The 24,635-nt window shown below is 32.9% G+C and overlaps 2 protein-coding genes across 7 annotated transcripts in view; one reads left to right on the forward strand and one right to left on the reverse strand.

Annotated features, from left to right (window-relative positions):
- lsr (lipolysis stimulated lipoprotein receptor) overlaps positions 1–9,567 on the reverse strand; it is a 25,846-nt gene extending 16,279 nt beyond the window's left edge. For 2 of the 5 annotated variants that reach the window (XM_087282959.1, XM_087282958.1), the window contains exons 1-4: positions 9,390–9,567; positions 5,240–5,566; positions 2,866–2,985; positions 2,107–2,163 (exon numbers count right to left, since the gene is read on the reverse strand). In XM_087282959.1, the coding sequence (XP_087139085.1) occupies positions 2,107–2,163; positions 2,866–2,985; positions 5,240–5,566; positions 9,390–9,429 (544 nt within the window). In that variant the 5' untranslated portion in view covers positions 9,430–9,567. 5 annotated transcript variants of the gene reach the window in all.
- Positions 9,568–11,394: 1,827 nt separating this feature from the next.
- tmem106ba (transmembrane protein 106Ba) lies at positions 11,395–23,448 on the forward strand. Of its 2 annotated transcripts, NM_200362.2 has the most exons (8): positions 11,395–11,480; positions 12,362–12,550; positions 15,253–15,316; positions 15,415–15,574; positions 15,670–15,810; positions 19,233–19,282; positions 19,396–19,449; positions 22,359–23,448. In NM_200362.2, exons 2-8 carry the CDS (start codon positions 12,370–12,372, stop codon positions 22,477–22,479), a joined length of 771 nt encoding a protein of 256 aa, NP_956656.2. In that variant the 5' UTR covers positions 11,395–11,480; positions 12,362–12,369; the 3' UTR covers positions 22,480–23,448. The 2 variants fall into 2 exon arrangements, 1 of the variants encoding a protein (NP_956656.2); XR_015508413.1 differs by lacking the exons at positions 19,233–19,282; positions 19,396–19,449; positions 22,359–23,448 and adding an exon at positions 16,915–18,701 and having other exon boundaries at positions 15,670–16,090.
- The last annotated feature ends 1,187 nt before the right edge of the window (positions 23,449–24,635 follow it).

Raw genomic sequence — 24,635 nt, forward strand, 5'->3', positions numbered from 1 at the left:
ATGTGCATACATGCTTTATAAGCTGTAAAATAAAAGGTAAAGCCTATTTGTTGCGTTTATGATGCAGATCCAGGTCAACATCAGCGCTTTTTTTGGCATCAACACGTCTGTTTCAAGCAATATTCTTCTTCCATTTTGCTTCTTTGGCAAATGTGTCTGTAGGCACGGGTTATACGTTATCGTCCTGCAAGTTAAGTATGTCTTGCTCAGCGCGGTCCTCTTATGAAACGACTGAATCAGCTGGGTATCGATTGTGCAAAAGTGTTGCAGTATATGTTGATTAAATTGTAATATTTAATAATATTATGATATTCAAGATTTGTACATTCATACAGCTCTGGATAACTTAAAACAGTGATTAGACCTTCAGAGCGACATTAATGCGTCCTGAAGTAAAGCGAAACGGCTATAAACTCCAGCAAGACAGAGTGATTATATGCAGAGTCATACTTTATCTATAAATAAAGTATAACTATAGAAACTGTGTTCATCTTAACTGAAAGCTTCTGCGTGTTTGCTGACCTCACGAATAGCATCGCGCACCTGTCTGTCAGTCAGCACGTAACCCCAAAGGATTAAACAATAGCCCACAGCACTATACGATTACCGAAAAGTTTGCGCTGTTATAATCCACTTACCTTTTAATATGTTTTGATGCGATTATAATCCGCTATTAAAAACAACAACAACAATAACTGAATGTTTTGAAAGGGTAATGTAGCCATGGCGGTATGCATTTTGTTCCCCGCCATGGAAGAATGAATGTAGCGGAAACCATGCTCCTTAAAAGCTCTCTGTAGTTGTCTTGACAACACAAACTGCTGCTCTGGGATAAGCCGCGTGCAAAAGATGCCCCTCTTAACGCAAAGGCGCATTCAATCGGCCCCTTATGCAGCCAAACTAAAAATATATAAAATAATGATTTTAATCGTTTAACTGATAGCATTAATCGGTCACAAACGCACCCTTTCGGTTAATGGTTAATTGATTATTTTGAGCATCCCTAGATCTGATTGCTCAGAGGAGACGTCTCACGATAAAGTTTTTTTATGCGCTTTTTAAGTGTGACGTCACACAAAGCGGCTTCTGGGTCCAAGCACTTTATCAAACTGTATGGGGAGACTCAACAAGTGGTAATAATAAACATTTACAAAGCGCTGTAATAATTTCAGAAATCACAATCGCAATATACATATTCATGCCTAATATCTGATGGCAAGTAAGTGATTCATTTTTTTTAAATAAATTGTTAACATTTTGGTATTTGCGATTCAGCAAGTCCAGAGACTGTTGACTATGATTTTCTATAAACTTCACTTTAACGTGTCATAAGACAAAAAAGTGGTCATAAACAAAAATTATCTCAATTCAAATAAGTAGCGCTTGGACCCGGAAACAGTATTCCATACGTCACGACTTAACAAGCGGATACATAAATGCACTCTTTCTGGCAATCTTCCTTCTGCGTTCACACAGAGCAGCATTCCAGCAAATTACCGGTAATGTTACAACGATCCAGAAAAAATTGCTGAAACGAATATATCGGTATTCTCAAAAAGGGCCTGTTCACACATGACCCCTTTCCAGAAAGATGTCAGGTCTGTATGTGTGAAAGGGGCTTATGTCAGCTGGTTTCCAACATTCTTCAAAATATCTTAACTTATCTTATCAAGAGAAGAAGAAAAGACACAAAATAAATTTTTTTTGAGTGAATTATCTCTTTAACTACCCAAGGCTGCTTACCAAATAATGGATCTTTAAATAATTTTGAGCGGATGATTGCTGGTTTATTACGAGGCTGAAATTGATGGATATTAATAAGCATCTGGCCAACATGCTTAATTTCACACAAATAAAAACAAGTCTGCAAGACACTGAAAGAGTTCATTCAATATGCTGTTCTCTCTTTCAGTGCTTTATCTGTTGGGACGCTCAACATTCAAGGACACAACGATGACACAACATACAGCACTGGCATATTGAACACACAGTCCCTCAAAAGTGTGTTTGTTTTTCTAGCCTAGTGCGCAAGTGAATAAGACCTGACTGAGGCTGGTGAAGGATTCAAGTACAGCTCAGAGCTCTAGAGAAAAGCATTTATTCTACCTTCCATGATCAGTAAATCAATGCCAGGCAGCAGGTCTGTAGTATTTGACTTTCTCTCTGTGAAAGAAAGACAAAGCCATAATTACTGAAAAAGGCCTTATGGCATTGACCTTTTAAGAAAAAAAATAACTTAATACTATTGCTACTAATTAACAATGATGCCATTAAATAATATTAGGATTTGCCAATACATTATTGTTTTCTATAGCATGTATATGATGAGGGATAGTTCACCTCTGCAAAAAAAAATCTGCTTTCATTTACTCACACTTTACTTAAATCCTATTTGAGGTTCTTTCATCTGCTGAACATATTTTGAAAAACGCTGGTAGCTGGCACCCATTGACTATAATAGTTTTTTTTTCTTACTATAGAAGTGGATAGGTGCCAGCAAGCAGCATTTTTCAAAATATCTTCTTTTGTGTTTAACAGAAGAAACTATATTGAATAAATAATGAGGTAATTTTCATTTTTGGGTGAACTATCCCTTTAATTCATAAGTCTTGAATCCTTCACAAGCAAACAGAAGTTTTTACTGGTGAAAAATAAATAAATATGAACACACACGGACACACAAACAGATAAAGATTTAATAGTAATACTAATACAACAAATACTAATTATTAATGACTAAACTACTAACTACAAGGCCATTACTCCACACATCTTTCATCACAACTCAATCTGACCGAGGTGTGTGATTGCATCTGACATGTTTAAGTGTCTATCGAGTTTGTTTATAATAAGATAAACACTTACCAAGCACAATGAGCTCTGTGTAACACTCTCCATTTCCCGAAAGGTCCTGAGCTGAGGCAGCAGAGCAGACGTACACCCCACTGTCACCCCATGCAGTCTGAACAATGCTAAGGTCTGCATCTTTATATGACAAAAAAAAAAACATTTAAACAATGAGGGTTTTGTAGATGCCTAGATACATAATAATAATAATATTACTTTCTTTTAAAGCCTTAAATTTAGTTTATTTTAAAGCCTTAAATTAGATTTTTTTACTAATTATATTATTTATTTTTATTTTTATATTGTGCTTATTTTGATGTTAAAATAATGTTGTTAATGCCCTTGTATGCTCTGTGTTCTAAAATTGGAATCATTTTTTTTTTAAATATTACATTCATAAATATCACAAAAAATATCTTAGATTAATAATGCAGATAGATTTTTATCAACACTCTGCCCATTTACAGTATTAAAAAAACAAATAATGAAAATAAGCTAAATAATAACAAAAAAAATACACAACTTGTAATAATTTCATTAAATCTAATAGTTTGTATGGCCTCCTTAATATTTCCTGTTAATTATAACCTTTTTTTCTCTTAAAAAAATGATTGGGTTTACTAATGTTTGCATGGCCATTATTCAGATAGAATTCTTCTAATTTTGCCTGGATGAATCTCGTAGATTATATATGCATAAAATTCATATTACATATATATTACATATGCCGATCCAATACTCAGATAGTATATTAGCTTCAATATAGCATTTTTTGTCTTTGAACTGCTTGTCATGCAGAAAGTAAATGAAATTAAAGAAAACTCTTAATGATCTGTTTGACAGACCCACAACATATTGAAATCCTGTTTTCTGAAGTTTTTAAAGCAGCACCATGACTCAAATGATGCTTCAAGTGCTTCAGTTACACACTGGTTTATACTTCTATACAATATTATTTTTTTCACAAATGTATATTTAATAATAACAATACAAAAGAAGATGTCTAACATCTGACAATACACTTAATCACTTAGTTGTTCACCACTAAATACGTTTAGAATCACTTTTATTGAACACTCATAGCTTTTACTGCTAAACATCCAGTAACTTCATCTTTAATGGTATTTTGACACATAAGGGCATATTTCTCATAGTAGTTGTTTTTCTTTATAATGTAATAGCCTGTATTATGAGGGCTGTACTGTATACAAGTATTATTTTTTGGGTTTCTACTTCAAATTATCAAAATTATTGTCATTTTGTTAAAAAAAAAAAAAAAAAAAAAAAAAACTGCACTAGCATTTAGTATCCAATTTAGAGTTGCACGATATTGGAAAAATCTGATGAAATTTTTTAGTTTTTTGCGATATGAAAAAAAAATTTACAAGATGACTATTTGAACAGAATTTTTAATTTAACATTAATCAGGAGGATTTTTTTATGAGGAGTGAGCATCAGCATAAAATGTACAACATTCGAATAAAAATGTATATTGCATTGATGATAATTAATAATATTTACAAAATAAATTAAATTAAATCACAGATGAAAACAAGAGAACAAAAATAAAACTAGGTCTGTACAAAATATTGTTTTAGCATCGATATCATAGTGTGAATCAGCAATGTCAAGTTGGGATTATAGTTGATCAGCATCACAGTTGAATTGAATCACAGAACGTGATTTGTGGGGTCATCACAGAAGTTTAACCCTCCAATAGAGTGGGTTATAAAGGAATGTAAACCAAAATTTATTGCATTTCATTATTTATACAATGAAAACTATACACTATAAAGTGCTATTTTAATTGTATAATACTATTGAATTTCTGTACCTCAATACTGTTTCTGATTCCACAGAAAACAATCAAATTAAATTATATAGTATTTTATGCAGATACTGGTCTACAAAATACTAACAATCAATGTAAAATTATGAATTCATTCAAAATAGAGTTATAAGTTATCTTGTGAAATTATATTTATATTGCGATATATACTGCAGACAAGCTAAATATCGCAATGCCAATTTGTCGAATATAGTGCAGCCCTAGATAAAACAACAACAAAAAAAAAACAGTGTTTTGGTGGAGTCTAACAGTATTGATGTGAGAAATTCAATAATCAAGTGTAAAATAGCACTTTCTACAGTCTTCACTGGATAAATAAACATAATTAATCTTCATAAAAGTGGTAACTTTATCATTTTTTGTTTTCAAATGGTTTAAATTCACTTGACTTCCTGTGATGTGACTATTGCAGATTCGCACATTGCAATATTGATGCAGAAACTATACATTGTGCAGCCCTAATCGGATTGGTTTAAATATGGTATCATGCATCCTTAATACAGAGAACTGCTTTAAAAGTGAGATGCATCTTTTTTTACTTACTATTTGTGATGCTGATCTGACGGCCCTGATACTCTTTTCCAAGCGTGACGGCCGTTTGTTTGGAAGCGACTATGCGAACGGTCCTGGCACTGTCTGCACACTCTATGTTGGGATTGTAGTTTGGGTTGGACTGAGCAATGGCATTGTCAGCACTGCTGGGGTTTAACGCAGCCTGAATCGGGTCTCTGCAGTAGGACTTGTATTTCCAGGTGATCAGTGGAGGGGTTGTAGATGTGGTGGTGAAATCACAACGCAGCGTCACTGGCTGGAACATTATGACCACATAGCGTGGATAAGTACAGATCACATTGATGCCTGTGGTGACACCTGCGGGAGAAAAAACACATAAATATATCAACATCAAGATATGAATGAAACAGGGAGATTTAGTACATTCGCTTCAAGACATAAAATGAAGATCCAATCGCATCTAAAATAGCTTTCAGGAAATAGCAAAGACTCAATTCAAGCCACAAACAAGCACAATGCATTAGAGGGTATTTCCTACAGTATGAAAAGTCTTCACTGAGACTTTCTGTAAAGAAATATTTCTTAAGAAAAACCACATGTGGAAAAGATCATGTGAGCCAATTGAACCGTATGAAAACAGGTCATTTTGGTCTGGTCTCTTCAAATAATAAGTGGCTTCTCTAGGCTTACAGTAGGTCCATTTAACATGCACAGGAAGCAAGAACAGTGGTCTTCGTGAAAATGACCATTCAATGTCATAACTTGTAATAAATGTTTTACCTGTAAATCATGACATTAGCTGTTTGATCATTATTTTCATGGAGATAGGTTGGTTTAACTAATGTTTCAGTATTTTTTTAACTAAATACATGGGATAAAACTACAGTATATAAACATAGCCTGACATCTTAAAAAAGTCAACTTTGGTTAATATTGTTTCTCTGGATAAGAGTAAAATGTTATTTTATAAAATACTCATAACGCATCATTAAAAGTATTTAATTCAATTCAATTGTTTATTGTCATGTGCACAGTAAGGAAACACGTTTCCCTGTACAATGAGATTCTTACTTTGCCGTCCACAGTAAGGTCATACACAAAACTTACACATCATACACGACATACAACTGATAATATAAGCATTTATTTGTAGAAAAAGATAACAGGTCCAAATAAAATTTTAATTCTGAAGACACATTATCAGTTAAAACAGATTTGCAAATTTGCATTTAACTCAAATTACATGCCCTTTGTATACAAATCCAGAGAAGCGATAACATTATGCATTTATGTATGCACGCATGTATGTATATGTTTTGTGGTATATACTCATTTAAACCAGAGATACCCAAACTAGGGCCCATGGGCCAAAGTTGGCCCATGGTAACCTTTGATTTGGCCCGCCAACCAATCAGATGGGGACATATGATGGGAAAGGCGAATCCCTCAAACAGAGATTGTTATTTCTAATGTAACATAACCTTTTGTTTGTTTGTTTGTTTAATTGCTGAGCTACAAAAAAAGCAAAACTGAAACTAAATGTTTCAATTAAATGTTGTTAAATAATACGATTTTTTAAAGGGTCATGAAACCCTAAAACATTTTTTTGCTAAAACACATTGCTAAAAACACTATTAAGACACATGTATTTCACTAAAGAGAAAAGAAAAACATTGAACTGATTTTGTTTTAAACGAGATTGTTTAAGTTTTCATTGTAAGAAGTACAAAACGTAAAAAAAAAAAAAAAACAATCATTAATACGATTAAAGTATTTTTTCTTTATATTTTTACATATTATTAAAATAGGAAGTTACCACGGCAACTTTATTTAATACTATTTGGTATATTTAGCTTTGGCCCACCAACCTCAATCAAGTTTGGTTTTTGGCCCTTCATAAAAAAAAGTTTGGGCACCTCTGATTTGGGCTGTGCGATTTGGGGAAAATATCCAATTGCAATTTTTTTTGACAGATATTGAAATTTCCATTTGATTAGCGATTTCATTTTGTAGTCAAGCTTCAGCCTAACAATCTGTATCGTAGCTTCTTACTGCTAAAATGCACTGAGTGAAAAAAAGGAACTGAAAAGTTATTAACTTATTTAAACACTTATTCAAGTTTGTTATTTAATATTCAGAAATGAAACACTAATTTTTCTCTAGAGCAAACAGTAAACACAAATAAAATAACCTAAACTTTCTGTAAACAAGCTAAACTCAAATTAGAGAGATAGCACAGCTTATTATACAAACAAGAAATTTATAATAATAAAAATACAGAACACTCAAACTAACATGGCTGAAAATACTCTAAAATCGTACTTTACTGTTGCTTGCTGCAAGATTTCGTGTCACTGGCAATACTTTCAAATGACTTTTTAGCAAGACACTCATCACTCAATTATGCATTTCCTCTGGGTAGGAGAAATTAAATAATACAACTACATTTCATATCGCAGCCCTCTCACGATTAGATAATCGTAGCATTTCAAATCACGATTCGATTTCGATTAAATCGCACAGCCCAACCTCTAATTTAAACTTTTTACATTTTTTATATACTTTACCCACATTTTGGTAAAATTATGCTTGATGAGGGTTTTAGTAGTTAAGATACCTCAAAAAAATACATTTGCTGCTTGTTACTTACTACTTATTTAAAATTAGATGAAACAACGTAATTCTTGAGCTTTTTAAGAGACAAATTAATTGTTTTATGCTCAAATCACTTAAATGTGTAAAAACTAATAAATTAACCTAATTTCTTCATGTTCCCATCTTTTTTTTAATTGAGGTAAAGTTGGTTTTATATTTGCACATTCATTCAGTGATAACTTGTGATATGTTCCCTATATGGCTTACCATGGTACTTTGAATATTGGGTCTGAAATCACATGTAAGAATGACTTAAAACAACATAACACTGTTTTATTGATTGTAAACAATGTTGTACTCTTGAGAGTCAATGGCTGCTAATATGATTTCACCATTAAGAATTTAGTATTTACAAAGAATATGCTTTTGAAATTATATTATTAAGAAGAAAGTCTGAATGTATGAATTTAAAACTAACTTTACCTCAATTATTTTTACAGTGATGTAGGAAACAAACTGTATATTTGCATACACAACATAGGAAGCAAACATACAATGTCACATATCATGCCTAAATAATATGTATTATTCCCTTTGTTAGGAAAACCACTTAAACTGTTCAATGAACAATGCCTTTCACAAAAGCTATAATAAAACAGTATTTTCATGCAAAACAGTTTAATAACACCTTGAAAACAAACACCTTTCACCTTAGAAAGACCCTAACAGGCCACTTGAGCACTGACTGGGATTATTAAAATAGGGTTCGCAAACTTTTCAAACAGGTGACAGAAAATATTGAGGTAAAGTTGGTTTTATATTCAGACATTCGATCAGTTACAACTTGTGACATGGTCCCTATATTGTTTACCATACTTTTAATATTCGGTGTGAAATCAAAAGAAAGACTTCAAACAACATTAGCACTATTTAAGTGACTGTGAACAATGTACTTTGATAGTCATTGGCTGTTACTAGGATTTCCCTATTTAGATTTTGTTAAGAATATTTTTTGAAACTATATTATTAAGAAGATGTCTAACCTTAAATGAGTGAATATAACACCAACTATATCTCAATAAAGAACATTATGGCATCAGTCTGTAGGACAGTGTCATTTATGGTGGTTCATGATAGAGGATGTGACTCATCTGTCCGACCGATACCATTTTGCGGTGAATGGGACATGACCACCTCCCACACAATCCACATTTACCCTCCACTGAACAACAAGCAAATCCAAATAAGACAAACTGAAACCATTGCACAATGTGTAAATACCTGTGGTATATTTCAAAATGGAAGCTCTCATATCTGCCATTCATGGTGATTTCCACAAGTAGTGGTGGGATTAAAAGTTGTGAACGACCATTCGACAATGCTCAATTAGAGCTATTGGACATTTTTGTTGTAAATTATTAAACACACCATACATAAAGTTTGTATAGGCCTACATGTATAAATAAACTAAAATATGATTAGCGTGATACTTTGGTATGCAAATGTAACTGACAAAGAAGTCAAAACAGTAAACCATGCTAATCGCAAATTAGCTTAGGTTAGAAAAAAGAAGAAATGCCCATACCTGTGAACAAAAGGAGGGTAAATATTACACCCAGCGACATATTTTCTTGATATCTATTAAAACATAAGAGCTTTAAAAGCGTACGATCCGTCAAAAGTATGTAGAGAAAGTCCGTGTAATTGTCGATAAAGCAGCTGTGTTTTCTCAGGCAGGTGCGTCCTCCATTTCCTACCGCAGTGAAACCCGAAACTCAGGTGAGCTCAACAGGCCGCTGCAAACACAATACGCGTAAAATTACAGGGGTCCGAATGAGAACTATAGTTTGCAAATTTAAAAATGTGGAGTGTTACAAATCTGTTTTGCTTCCTGAATAATCACACTTTATGCTAAAGAACAGTTTTCCGCGACTGCGCATCCAGTTTGAGGAGAACAACGAAAAACCTTTAGTAATACAACGCCCTGTAATCCACCTTTTGTAGTACAAATGGTTTAGTCCACTGCCAATCTAAGAAGGCCGAGTTTATGATTGACACGATTCGAGGTTTTGGTTTTAACCTAGAACAGCTCATATCTACTCAAAGCAGGCATGTTAAATTCTCAAAGGCCAACATTATTAGTTGCTAAAACTTAAACAAAATATTATTCCTTATTTGTGTGTGTGTGTGTGTGTGTGTGTTACTTATTTGTGTGTGTGTGTGTGTGTGTGTGTGTGTGTGGGTATTTTCTAACTTTACTATATGTTTAAATATATTATAGTATTTACAAAAAATTAGCATACTAGTATTTTTTCAAATATATATGAGATATTTTTCTCTAATATATGTTAAAATTAATTATTCTAAAATTGTTTTATTGTCATGTTTCAAAAACAACAAAAAAAAATCTTAGCATGCTATATGATATCCTCAAGCAAATGATATGTTGTTACTTTTAATTAAGGTTGACTCTCTTTGCAGATCTTGAAACAGCGGAAATAATTTTGTGATGTGTTAACCTCAAGCCTATTTGAAGGCAAGACACTTTTGTATGTACCACAAGTTATTCACAAATAATTAATTTATGCTTTTAATTTGTGTAAACAATAGATATATGCAATATTTCTTTATACATTTATTTACTGCAATACCAACAGGCAATTGCAACAGATAAACAGATAGAAGAATAGTACAAATAATACAAGTGTTTTTTTTTTCAACGAGAAAAGTGACAATTTTTAAAGAAATACAGGCAAATCAAAAGAAAGACTATGAGATAGAAAAACAAACAAAAAATAAATAAATAAATAAATAAGAAAACTATATGAATTAATGCAGGATATTAAATAAAGCACATGTTTTATAAGTTTTAACTGTTTTCTTGCTATGAAAGTCTGTAACGGTTCTGTTACTTTAAACATGTTCAACTCTAATTCTTTATTTCCTGTCCCAGCATAATGTGTGATATTACCACATATCATGTTACACGATCTATATGGGAAACTAACTAAAGCCAATTTTTATTATTTCTTTGAATTATTACTATTTCTTTATTGATTTGAATTGAAATGTTTATTATTGAAGTACATTAACAGACACTGTAATATTAAAAAATATGTAAATTCTAACAAATACAATATAAATCTAAGAAGCTATCTCAGCATATTTAATAAAACCCGTATTAGTCGTTATGCTTGTGTAATAAATAAATCACCAGATACAAATGTAATACGTCTGTATGTAATTCTATTAGACACACCTGCTCACATGGGAAAGTAGTTTTAGTTGTAGTTGTTGATTTGCTGTTTTATTCCTTATACTTTTTTACTTTCATTTGTGTAACATCGAATACTTACCTTTAATAGTCGTTTCATAAATGTGTACCAAATAAATAAAATAAAAGCCAAAGCAAAACACATGTACACGCCTTTGAGACTGCACTATCAAACGAGGGGCGTGGCTTAGATATAGCCGTCTGACAAATCCCGCCTTTTGCAATATGATTGGCTTTAAACGTTGACGTACATAGCTATCGCCCAATCACACGACGACTACAGTGTCGCATATTAAGTCAGAAGGCGGGGCTTGTTGGAAAAATACAACACGCCACGATTGGGAGTAACGACACTGTAGCGACTGTATTATACGAACACACGGGAGGAATTTTCAAAACAAGGTAAAACACATTTACTTATATTCCAGTCACCTTATTTTTCACATTAACCCTGAACTTACAACCTTATAACAGCAATGTCGTATTGTACTTGACCAGTTTTTAGGCCTGTTACATCACAATCTCCATGTACATCGCGTGCGTGTTAGTAATACTCTTTATGTAACTTTAGCTAAATATAAATGCATCGATGCAGCTAAATTAATGTAAATTCAGGGTAATGTGTTTATATATATATACCATCAGTGTTGTATTGTATCCGATCAAACGTGCTAGAATGTCGGCCGGAGGTTGTGTAGATATCTTGCTTCTCTGTTTACCATTAAACATTAACAGGTTTATTATATCCACGAGTTGTGAAATAATACTGTTAAGTTGAGAAAAGACTAACAAATTTAATGTATTAAACGACAATAATTAATAAAATGTACTGTATACTTTATTTAGGCTAAAATACATTATAAAATAGCAGATCATAGCTCAAGTCACATGTATATTATGTTCATGTTCATGAAAACATGTAGCTACATCTACAGATTGAGGTAAAGTTGGTTTTATATTCGCACATTCCTTGAGTAACAATTTGTGACATGCTTCCTATTTAGTACTTTGAATATTCGGTCTAAAATCTCATGTAAGTAGGACTTGAAATTAACATTAGCACTATTTAATTGACTGTGAACTATGTTCTACATTGACAGTCATTGGCAGCTAACTTGATTTCCCTAATTAGAATATGCAAAGAATACTTTTCTGAAATTAACTCATTAAGGAGAACATTTAAACGTCCCATCTTTACCTCAATTATCTAAAGAACACATAGATGATCTTTTATGACTTGCACTGCAATGCAATTTTATGGATGATTCCATTTTTCAATGTAGGCCCAAACATGGGAAAGTCTCTGTTTTCCATGCCAAGGCAAAAAGAGGACGAGAAAAAACTGACCGAAGACTCAAAGTCTGAAACCGAGGGCGATAAAGAAGATGTTTCACAGTTTCCATACGTCGAATTCACAGGAAGAGACAGCATCACCTGTCCAACTTGTCAAGGGACAGGAAGAATACCAAGAAGTAAGACCAGAATTGTCTACCTCCATCCGTTACTTCATACCACTAATTGTAATATACAATATATAGTTGTGGTCTTAAGTGTAAAACAATTAAGATTTGTGCATTTTTGTGAAAGTTTCTAATGTATCAACACATTTCTAAACATAATAGTTTTAATAACTAATTTGTAATAACTGATTTATTTTATTTTTGCCATTATGACAGCACATAACATTTTACTACATATCTTTCGAGATTTTAACTGGTCATTGAGATTGTATTTTTTAAGTGATATAAGTTTTAAGTCAGGCACGTCCAAACGTGATTTTAGCTCATACTTGCAGGTGTGTTGAGGCAAGTTGGTTTCTAGAAAGCCTAGTAGGAGCTTAATTAGCTAGCCCAGGTGTGTTTGATTGGGGTTGGAACTAAACTTTGCTGGACACCGGCCCTCCAGGACCGACGTTGGACACCCCTGTTTTAAGTGATATAAGTATAATGTTAACTGTATGTTATACGAGTTTAAAAATTGCATTTCGTTTTTGTGATGTCAATGCTGAATGCCTTCAATGTCTTATGAATTATGACAGAAATCGGTCTAATTTCCTAAGTTGGCACTTAAGATGCATTTTAAAAATCATTATTAGTGTTCCTTGATATATTTTTGCAAACAATGATGCACTAATATTTTAAAGTTTGGAAAAAAGTATGATTTTTATATCTGGACTGGACACAATAAATTCATCATTAAAGTGACAGTAAATACATTTTTATCGTTACAGGAGAATTCAGAAATTGATTCATGCTTTGTTCAAAATAAATGAAAAAGAGTAGAAAATTAAGGACTTGTGGGGGAAACCCCTAAAAATTAAGAGGCAATTTTCATTACTGACAATAATAAAATGAAAAACAATTGTTAATAATTGTGTTATAATAAGTATTAAAAGAACCCCTATTTTGCATTATAAAGGACTGATATGCGTTCAAGGTCAAAAAACACTTTCATTAGTCATGTTTCCATTCACCTATTTTTATGCACATTTTGCACATGCGCATAAAAAAGCGGTTAATGGAAACTTCATAATGCGCATTATGCGCATAACTGAGTAGGATAAACTTTTTATTTGATAAGAAAAGATGCACATATACTATGATGGAAACACTTTTACCACACAAATTTCAGTATGCACGGTAAAAAAGGTCATGTGATTTTGTTATAAGAGATCATGTGATGATGAAAATGTGTGTAAATGGACAAACCAGCAGGCTGAGCACATTGTAGAACATCTGAAATGTTGTTTTGGTCATTCTAAAATGCCTTACCGCTTAAAAATTAGTCTTATTATATTATTAATGACCTCCAGGATCAAGAGCCTCTGTGCTTCGCGTCTGACACCTTCAAACGACACTGTGCATTCACTGTGTGTCAAGTTTGCCTTCTGAGGCGCAAGTCATTTATTAGATGTAGAAAAGATTGACGCAGCCTTTCATACTGCAGCAAATTCTGTTTTTACTGTTGATATTTGGCACCAGTTAATCAGGAAGTGACGATTTAGTTTACTTTGACAATGTTCACCACGGCTACAGTATGAAGTAGCAGAAAATATGTGAGAACCCAATGCATGCGTGCAATAAAGCAATGCAGGTTAACATCAGCATATTACTCTCCTCTTAATCCTAACCTTGAGTAATAACGGCACACATTCAGTATTAATCTTCACAAAAGTTGAACTATTTTGTAAATTGACCGCGATGCGCGTGGATGAACAGCTGATGGAGGCCATCGCAAAGGCAAATGGCAGAGGATCGCAAGTTCAGAAACGCATTTAATTTGGTAAAGGAAGAAACACGCGTCACGTTTTTAACATAGTTTTTGATTGATATGTGAACAGATTTAACCTGAGAGATAAGCACTGCTCTATAATCAAAGTGATCACAAGCTATAAGTTTTAAACTTATAAACTAAACAACTTATAAACACAATTAAACAACTTATAAAACACAATTAAACACATATTTTGCAAACTTCACAAAACGAGAAAACAATTTTAATGACACTTACATGTTATGATCCGGAGGAAGAAGAAACGGGTCAATTTGAACTGTAAAAGTTACTGAAAAAAGTCCTGTCAAAGTCTGACAAAGTCCTATAGTCTCTACTGCTCCTTCAATAGCAAACTGCCAACGAATCCTGCGTTGCAGCGTAGGTTATTGCATCAGCCATCAGAAAAAAATGACTGGCACAAACACAGCACAGGGTTGTGTGGTATTATTGTGAAAATGAACCGTTTATTCCCCGCAGCCGTATCTCCATCTGTCAGTGATGGTCATCTTCGCGTCATGATCAGTCCCGTGATCCCCCTCAACTAGTGTCTGAAGTGAAAGCGTTCACATTTTACAGGTTTCAGTTGGTTCTTTCTGGTTCAGTTGGCTTTTCTATGTGGAGTTTGCATGTTACTCGAGGGTTTCCTCCGCATGCTCCTGTCCAAAGTCATGTGCCATAGATGAATTAGATTGACTAATTGGCAGTTGTTTATGAGTGTGTGTGTGTGAATGCGAGAATGTATGGGTGTTTCCCAGTTCTGGGTTGCGACTGGAAGGGCATCTGCTGTGTAAAACATATGCTGGAGTAGTTGGCGGTTCATTCCGCTGTGGCGAACCCTGATAAATAAGGGACTAATCTGAAGTAATATGAATAATTAATATCCTGAATTTATTGTTCTCAGATCAAGAAAACCAACTAGTTGCTTTAATACCATACAGCGACCAGAGGCTCAAGCCAAGACGAACGTAAGTTCATTTAAATATCTATTACACATCACCATGGAATATATAATATAAATATTGTATGGCTGTTTTTTCTTCTTCTTTTTTTTGTACCATCCTAGGACATTGTATGTGTCCATATCAGTCTTTCTGTGTCTGCTACTTTCTGGTCTGGCTGTGTTTTTCCTGTTCCCTCGGACTATCAACGTCTCTTATGCTGGAGTGAAGTCATCCTACGTCACATATGATCACAACCTACATAAAGTATATCTAAACATCACGGTATGTTAGTACATACATTAACTAATGAAACCTTATTGTAAAGTCTGACCCTTTATGCCTTATTGTTAAACATCTGTATTTTTTCTCCTTCTCAGAGTACCCTCAATATCACCAACAATAATTTCTATCCAATACAGCTGGCCAACATCACAGCACAGGTGCAGTTATACAACACTGTGATTGGAAACTCTGTCGCTAATAATGTCACCACCATCATCCCTCTGGATATGCGACAGGTATGTGTTCAACTGCATTCTTTTAGATTCACTACAGTGACTTCATTATATTTCTTATCATTTGAATCCCATTTTGGTGCCTACATACAGTTACATTTACAAAAGTGACATTAAATATTTTTTAATTGTAAAAAGTATAATAAGTGTCTGCTTTGTTGTTAAAAAATACTTTAGTGAGAATAAAATGTTTAAATGTGATTAGAATAATGTATATTTAGCGTAACAGGTATATGTATGTAAAAATGAAACAACATATTTACTTTGCTCTGTGCTTAAAGATGTAGAAAATAATATGTTATCATAATATACGGTTGAAGTCAGAATTATTAGCCCACTTTTGATTTTTTTTCTTTTTTTAATATTTCCCAAATGATGTTTAACAGAGCAAGGAAATCTTCACAGTATGTCTGATAATATTTTTTCTTCTGGAGAAAGTCTTATTTGTTTTATTTCGGCTAGAATAAAAGCAGTTTTTAATTTTGAAAAAAAAATTTGGGACAAAATTATTAGCCCCTTTAAGCTATTTTTTTTCGATAGTCTAAAGCAGTGGTTCTCAAACTGTGGTACGTGTACCACTAGTGGTACGTAGGCTTCCTTCTAGTGGTACATGGAGGAATGAAATATGTCATGTACATGCTACACACATTTCAAAATTTACCGAAATTATGTAAATAATATTCCATATGTGACATATAGCCTATATTTCTAAGGAAATCTACCACGTTTTTTTTAACCATGCAGAGTTGTAGCTGCTTTTTTTTCATTTTGGTGGTACTTGGAGAGACAAATTGTTTCTGAGGTGGTACTTGATGAAAAAGGTTTGAGAACCACTGGTCTACAGAACAAACCATCGTTATACAATAACTTGCCTAATTACCCTAGCCTACCTAGTTAACCTAATTAACCTAGTTAAGCCTTTAAATGTCACTTTAAGCCATACAGAAGTGTCTTGAAAAATATCAAGTAAAATATTATTTACTGTCATCATGAAAAAGATTAAATAAATCAGTTATTAGAAATTTCTAAAACTATTATGCTTAGAAATGTGCTGAAACAATCTTCCCTCCATTAAATAGAAATTGGGGAAAAAATAAACAGGGGCAGGGGGGCTAATAATTCTGACTTCAACTGTATGTTATGTTTTAAATTATAATTTTTTAAAAGTTTTCGCAGACATGGGTAAAACCCTAGGTGATTTAAGGATATTGGCAAAGTATGAAGTAAAATAACATTGAATTAGTATTTTGAGGCTGCACTGTCATGCTTCACTTATTTGAATATTTCATCAAATGATTCTTGTTTTAAATGTCCCAGACAGGTTTTTGTTGTATTTTTGTTATGGTTTACTGGGATAAATGGGGTAAGTCAGGGTAATAAATTATTATTAATTACGTGAAAACAATATAATTAAACAGGGCACATTATGATATATAGGATAAAAATGTAAGTTAGATCAGAATTCTGCTGTTTTGATGGCCTTATTTTGATTCATATATATGAAATTAAAAAATATATTTTTATTGCTTTTGAAAAATATCTCTTGCATTTACCATTGCTGTATTTATTTGATAAAAAAATCCAGAAGAAACTAATTTATATACATCACATGAGTAGCAGTGCGATATGGCTGTTTATGAGCACTGGTGGGAGGCGTGCATTGGCAAGAGGTTTAGTGTTTTACCCGTGCTGATTTACAGCCATAATCGTACTGCTTTAAGTGTGATATTGCATTTATACAAAAGCTTGACGGTACAATCATGTATATAAAAAAGAAAATCAAACACGGAGAGTCTAAAATCCCTTTTGTATTAAAAACTACTTCCTACCGCCATTCATTCACATCTGCAGCTGACGTCAGAACAGCAGCAGCCATTACTAATTCACCAGCGTCACTTTAGAGTTAGTGTTTGAATGATTCTCTAGAATAATGTCTAAAGTGATGACAAAACAGGTGATTTTGCTCACATTTTAAGATTATAAGGCTGAATGTGACATGAAATCCTATCAGTCTACAGAGATATCTCCTTACAGTATTACAGTCTACAGCAGGGGTCACCAATCCCGGTCCTGAAGGCCCAGTGTCCCTGCAGGATTCTTGCCTCAACACACCTGCCTGGATTTTTCAAGTATACCAAGTAAAACCTTGATTAGCTTGTTCAGGTGTGTTTGATTAGGGTTGGAGCTAAAATCTCCAGGACACCGGCCCTCCTAGAACAAGTTTGGTGACCACTGATCTACAGTATTTCTCTGTTGCAGTCAGGATATCATAATAATTAACCCTGAAAAAAGCAGCACAATCACGACCAGACTGCTGTTGTGTTCGCAATAAGGAAGATGATAAACGCATGCAGGCATTTTTCTGCCAACACAGCACAGATTTCTGAAATGCGAGTCTCATCTCACACTCAATACACTACAATACAGCACTGCAACATACAAAAGAGAGAGATCGACTTAGAATATCACTTACTAGTTTAATAATGATTTCATCAGCTGTAGTCAGAAATTTTAGTTTTAATCTTCTAAGGGTCATCTTGTGGAAAGACAACGTCAACCATCTTTGGTCAGCTCAGTATGACAGACTAATGGCCGCTGAAGTGCTGTCTCTCAGAAATTATAAATATTTTAAAATAGGCACTATCTTTATAAATAAACTGCATAGTTACAATATAAACAACTACATTCTCAAATAAAAAGCCTTAAAAGTACAGTATGATGTCCAACAGCAGAAATATTTGTCAAACTGTAGAGTGTACTCTGCTTGTTGCTGTATGTGAGCGGAGTAATACACAGGGGTGAAGGGTGAAGAGGTGGGACTAGTGCTGTTACTAGCATATTTCGCACAGCTATCAGCCAATCAGATTCAAGAACCAGACAGAACTGTTGTATATAAAAAATAAAAAATGTGTGTGTCTATATATATATATATATATATATATATATATATATATATATATATATATATATATATATATATATATATATATATATATATATATATATATATATATATATAGTGCATAATTAGAAATAAAATTAAAAACAATTATGTATATATTATAGTATAATATATTTAACATTATATTGTGATAATAAGAATTCAAAAGAGCTTTTGTATGTGTATGAGCATTTTTATTCAATTACTTTTTGTGTTCAATTATTTAGATTTTTTTTATTGTTTTAAAAAGAATTATCTTATGCTCTGAAAAGCTTTATTTATTTTTAAACTGTGTAGTATTACAAAGTGAATAATACAAATATTCCAGTCTGTTATTTTTATAAACTTTCATAATGAGAAAACTATGACACACATAAAGTGTTTAGCTTCCTCCCAGTAAGTTATTGTTAGTCACATGACTCTGTATCTGACTTCCTCTCCATGTAAATATTAGATAACAAGCATGTCACTGTTTCATTTTTAGATTGATTACACCGTTCCCACCACCATAGCCAATGAGATTAACTACATATAGTAAGTATTTGCCAATGTAGCATTACATTAGTAAAACTTTTATAAAGAAAGTTGATTATACAGTGCACTAATATGTGTGATTGTTTTTTTTTATTTTTTTGTTTTTTTTACAGTGAATACTGTACCATGCAGGCAATTAAAGTGCATAACGTAGTTGTTTTGATGCGGTAAGTATTTTTTATGGGAAAATCAGATTTTGTTTAGTGAAATAAACAGTTTATGCAAATAAACAGAATGGAAAAAACAAAACATTCCAATAGACCAGGGGCCTGTTTCAGTAAGGAGGTTCAAACAACTCGGAGTTTAAACTTGAACTCTGAGTTGATTTACCGAGAGATTAAAAACTCTGAGTTTTCGGTTTCAGAATAGCTGATCTGAGTTGGGTCAATCAACTTTGAGTAGACCAACTCAGAGTTAAGCGCGCGCACCGTGACTATAAAAAGGCATTATCAATAGAGCGCAGATATTACGAGTGACCATGGCAACATCTTAAAAAAAGAGATAAGCATTTCTTTCTCCGGCTGAACTTGATGTGCTCATGCAAAGTTATAGCAAATATGAGCGTATATATTTAAAATGAAGCAACCATCAGTGAAACAGAAACAGCGTGGGAAAACAGCTGCTCAAGTTAATGCCTAATTTTTAATTTTAAGTATTTAAACATTTTAAGTATAATAAAATAAGTAATGTAATGTGTGACGTTTATACTTTTTTCTAAACTTTTATACACTTTTATCAGTTTTACTAGATTTAACGGCGCACTTGTTCTGTGTCTGCCTTTTTATTGATCAAGTGATAGAGGTTGATATAACATTAAGAAGGTAAGCAGTAATAAAATAATTTTTAGACAGAATAATAATCCCATTAATCTAGTAACAGTGCATGTCGAAGGTTAAGCTAATTATTTATGATAAAAAAAAAAGGACAAGCCTCGTACGTGACTTTGTTCTGTGTGTGACAAAAATGTAGGCAATAGCTGTGTTTTCATCAAAATATAGGCTATTACAATAATTTGTGCAAAACTGGAATAACGCCTAAAAATAAAGCAGCGTTTTTATCCAAACAGTCGAAGAGAACACAATCGTCACTTCCTGATTAACTTGCGCCAAATATCAACAGTAAAAACAGAATCACTGCGGTAGAAGAAGCTGCATCCATGATTTTTTATTTAATTAATGTACCTGAGCCTCAGAAGACAATTGACACACAATGAACACGTGGGGGCGTTTGAAGCCAGACGCGGAGATCTTGACACACTCCAGAAGCTCGGAGGTAATTAATAATATACACTAATACTGAAACAGTAAATGCATTTTAGATTGACTAAAACACCATTTAAGATGTTCTACAGTGTGCTCAGTCTGCTGGTTTGTTTTTTCACACACATTTTTATCATCATCTCTAACAAACCATTTTTTAATGTACATACTGTAATTTAAGTGCACTTCGTAGTTTATGTGCATCTATCAAATAAAAGTTTAACCCACTCAGTTATGCACTTGTTATATTATGCGTATTTTCAAAAGTTATGTGAATCATGACGTTTCCATCAATCGTTTTTATGCACATCTCCAAAATGAGCTCTAAAATAAGTGTGTGGAAATGTAAGACTAATGCGAGAAATGCCGCTTCATCTTTAAAAAAGGGGAGGAGACCGACAGAAACTCAGAGTTTAGAGAATAAAACCTGCTCCGGACCAGGTTAGATTCACAGAGTAAGTTACCACGGTAACTGACTCTGAGTTAAAGTTAACTCTCTTTTAGAAACAGGCTTGACTTACCCTGCTTTCTCGAGTTTAACAAACCTGCCATTTTGAAACGGAAAACCCAGAGTTTGTCTCATTTCAGGGTTAAACTACTCTGAGTTTTCACTTAACCTGCTTTCTGAAACAGGCCCCTGATGCTGATTGTGTTTATTTTAATGTTCGTGTAATAAAGGATAGTTCATTTCAATTTAATGTTGTCAGGATTTAATAATACAAAATGTTGTGTACATCCACAAACACAATGCAGAAAAAAACAACAACAACAAGTTCTTATACTAATAACATGCTGTATCTGATTTGTGTTGAAAATTTATAAATATTTCCTCTGATTGCTCCATGTCATTCGTGGAGGCAGCAAAAACAATAAAAGACAGAAGAAACCTGTGCTGTCAACTACTCTGCATTAATTAAATTATTAATCATCTTTTGGTTATTTTATATTGATTTGCAGTTATTTAAATTCTTATCATTTTTTTATTAGATTTATTAGGTTTTGATTTAGTTCTTTAAAATCAAATATATATATTTTTTATTTTCATGTATTATGGTATTGTATTTTAGTATTATTATTGTATTTATCTGCAGTTTATTTAAGTTGTAGTTATTGTTTTTGTTTGTTTGTTTTTGGAAGGTCAAGAATTGATTTTGTATTTCTTAAAAATTGTAGAGAAGTTTATTATTTTTATCTGTATGTTTTTACTTTTTAAGGTTTTGGTACTGATTGGCATTTATTAAGTTCTTTTTTATTTTATTTATTTAAGGTTTTGGTATTGATGTGACCTTGTATGTTTTTTTCTATTAGTAAAACATCTTTTCAGCAGTGTATCAGTGTGCAAACATTTTATATTTGCTTTGTTTTAAAATAGAATTTTTGTTTTTTAAAAAGTTGCAGGTTTGTTAGTATTTTTTTCCTTTTCCTTTCTCTCTTTTTGTTTGCTTTGCTTGTTTTACAATATAATAATCAACCACAAATCAGTCACTCCAGGATTTCTCAAGCCTAATGCTTCTTAAGACCAAAGAAAAAACATTTTTTTGAAAAAACAAGAATTGAAGCACATCATGCCATGAGTTTTGAAAATCTGTGACAAATTAAGTATTATAGGGCCACACATATAAACAAAAATGTTTAATGCCCTGCAAATCATTTAGCAGAATTTAGGGGTTTGTTTACTCATTCTAGATACACAACAATATATAACATATCATATATATATATATATATATATATATATATATATATATATATATATATATATATATATATATATCAGTTTGAGACTATATCCTAATAAAGAGTCTGTGTTTCTGCAGGATGACTGTCACTGCTGTGTATTTCGGCCACGCTGAGCAGGTGTCTCAGGAAAAGTACCTGTATGTGGACTGCGGCGCAAACACCACCTCTACACATCAACACACAAGTGTCATACAGTGATGCCCCTGCCCTCCACATGACCCACAAACCCTAATGTTCATCCTGTGCTGTTTAAAAACCACCTCTCCTGAGTATTTTTAAAAAGTCAGAAGATGAAACCAGTGCTGTAGGCTGGCAGCGTCAGGAACGATCAGCGAGATTCAGTCAGAGAGTTGAGGCTTTTTCTACCACATCATTATTGTTGTTGTTTTTCCCGAAGTGTGCTGGAGGTTTTGCTTGCATAGACAGAAGCACTTTAGTATATTTTGGGAGAAGGGATGATGACAGCTGCAGAAAACTCAACGCTGAGCTGCAAACACTCAAAACACTTTCACTTCACTCCTTTATTTTACTGTTAATCTTTCAGCGTTTGTGATTTTAAGTGTTGTGCTGCAACTTAAATTCAAATCCTTCTGTTGTTTAGCTCTTTGTAGAGCTGGTAGGCTTTCTGGAGTGTGTTAGTAACATATCAACACTAATGCCTCTGTTTTTATCTGTCTGACGCATCTTTTAGAAAATATCAGTTAATGTGAATTTTGTAAATCAATACTGTGGATTTTTAAATCTCTTGGACTGCAAAGATTATGTCATTTATTTCACTGTTTCCGTTGTGATGAAATGCTTAGAATGAATTCTAAACTCCCTTCATATTTCAGAAAAGTTTTAATTAAAAAATCTAATTGGAGATGAGAACATTAGGTGTCACAATAAAATCAATTTCCGCAGCAGTAGTAAGAACAGGGGAATAAAGAAGTATATAAATAAAGAAATGACCTTCTGTTCATTCATATTAGTGTTTTTATTTTTTTATTGAATATTGAAAACTTATTATTTTAATTGGTGGTGGTGTAGATCTATGATTACTTTGATCTTTCTGTTCACTTTAATGTTTTAGCTTTTTCTTGGAATGGCACCTTTAAATCAGTTTGTTTCTGGATGCTATTTAATTGAAATGACGAATTTATCAAAAATAAAATTTATTTGATGACATTTGTGTGAAATTATTTCAAGCATTGACAATTAATTACAATTTTGTAGCTAGTTCATACTAGTATTTGTTTACTGTTCAACCAATTAACTCCTCAAAATAATATTTTAAATTACATATTTAATAAAATATGCACTCTTAACAAGCTTAAGAAAAAAAGTTTAACTTGGATATTTTTACTATTCTAGCATATTTACGGTGCACCTCAATACATTTACCAATCTTGTTGCCAAGGAAAATTCTTATAGAATTTTCAAAGTATTCTTATAAATGACCCTGGATCTTATGTTGCATGGCTAAATTTGTAGGAATAGCAAACATGTTGCAATACATTGATGTATCAAAATTATTGATATCTTTAATAAGTAAAAAAAAACATCTTTCATGAAGGAATTTGGTAGATTTTAATCAAAATGTATTAGTTGTAATATGCATTTCTAAGAACTTAATTTGGACATCATTAAAGGTGAATTGAACGACCAGATTCCAGATTTTCTAACAGAATAATATTTGGTAAATATACGTTACTATATGTGACCGGTCCTCGCTTTACTCTGCGTTGTGTTGTGATTAGGCGAAAGGAACCAGTCATATGGGAATTAACAGGCTTTTATTCTGTATGAATAAAGCAAACAAATGGCAAAGCTGAGTATATGTGCCTTCCTTAGGAGCTCACCAACCTCTCCTCAATCGCGTTTGCCGCGAACTGAGTGAGAGCAGGCGGAACCGGAAAACGACACTTAAAGGGGCCACGCGCAATTTTCCAAAATACACCAACACATTGAAAACAAACAACTATGATTTCATTAACTCTGAAATATAAGATATATAAAGAACAACTTTGAAAATACACAATTAAATAAAAATAATTGATGAATAACAAGGAGAATTTTGAGTGAAATTAATAAAAATAATATAACACCTGTTACATTCACCTCCCCTAATTTCATCAAAATTTCTGCACATCTATGAAGAGGAGTTTTCAAGAAATCCCATTACATGAACATCATAATTACAGCACTGAAAGCTATCTGTCCTGACAGATACAGAGGAATTTGAGGTTGATCAGGCCTCAAAACCTCTTAGTAAAGTATGTTGCCAAATACACCATACCACATGTAATCATTCAATTGTGTGAAATCCTCACTCACATAAAGTGTCTTATATGCAATTTAACAGCATCGATTAT

The sequence above is a fragment of the Danio rerio genome, chromosome 15 (genome assembly GCF_052040795.2).
Source record: "Danio rerio strain M-AB ecotype USA chromosome 15, GRCz13ab, whole genome shotgun sequence".
Taxonomy (NCBI): domain Eukaryota; kingdom Metazoa; phylum Chordata; class Actinopteri; order Cypriniformes; family Danionidae; genus Danio; species Danio rerio.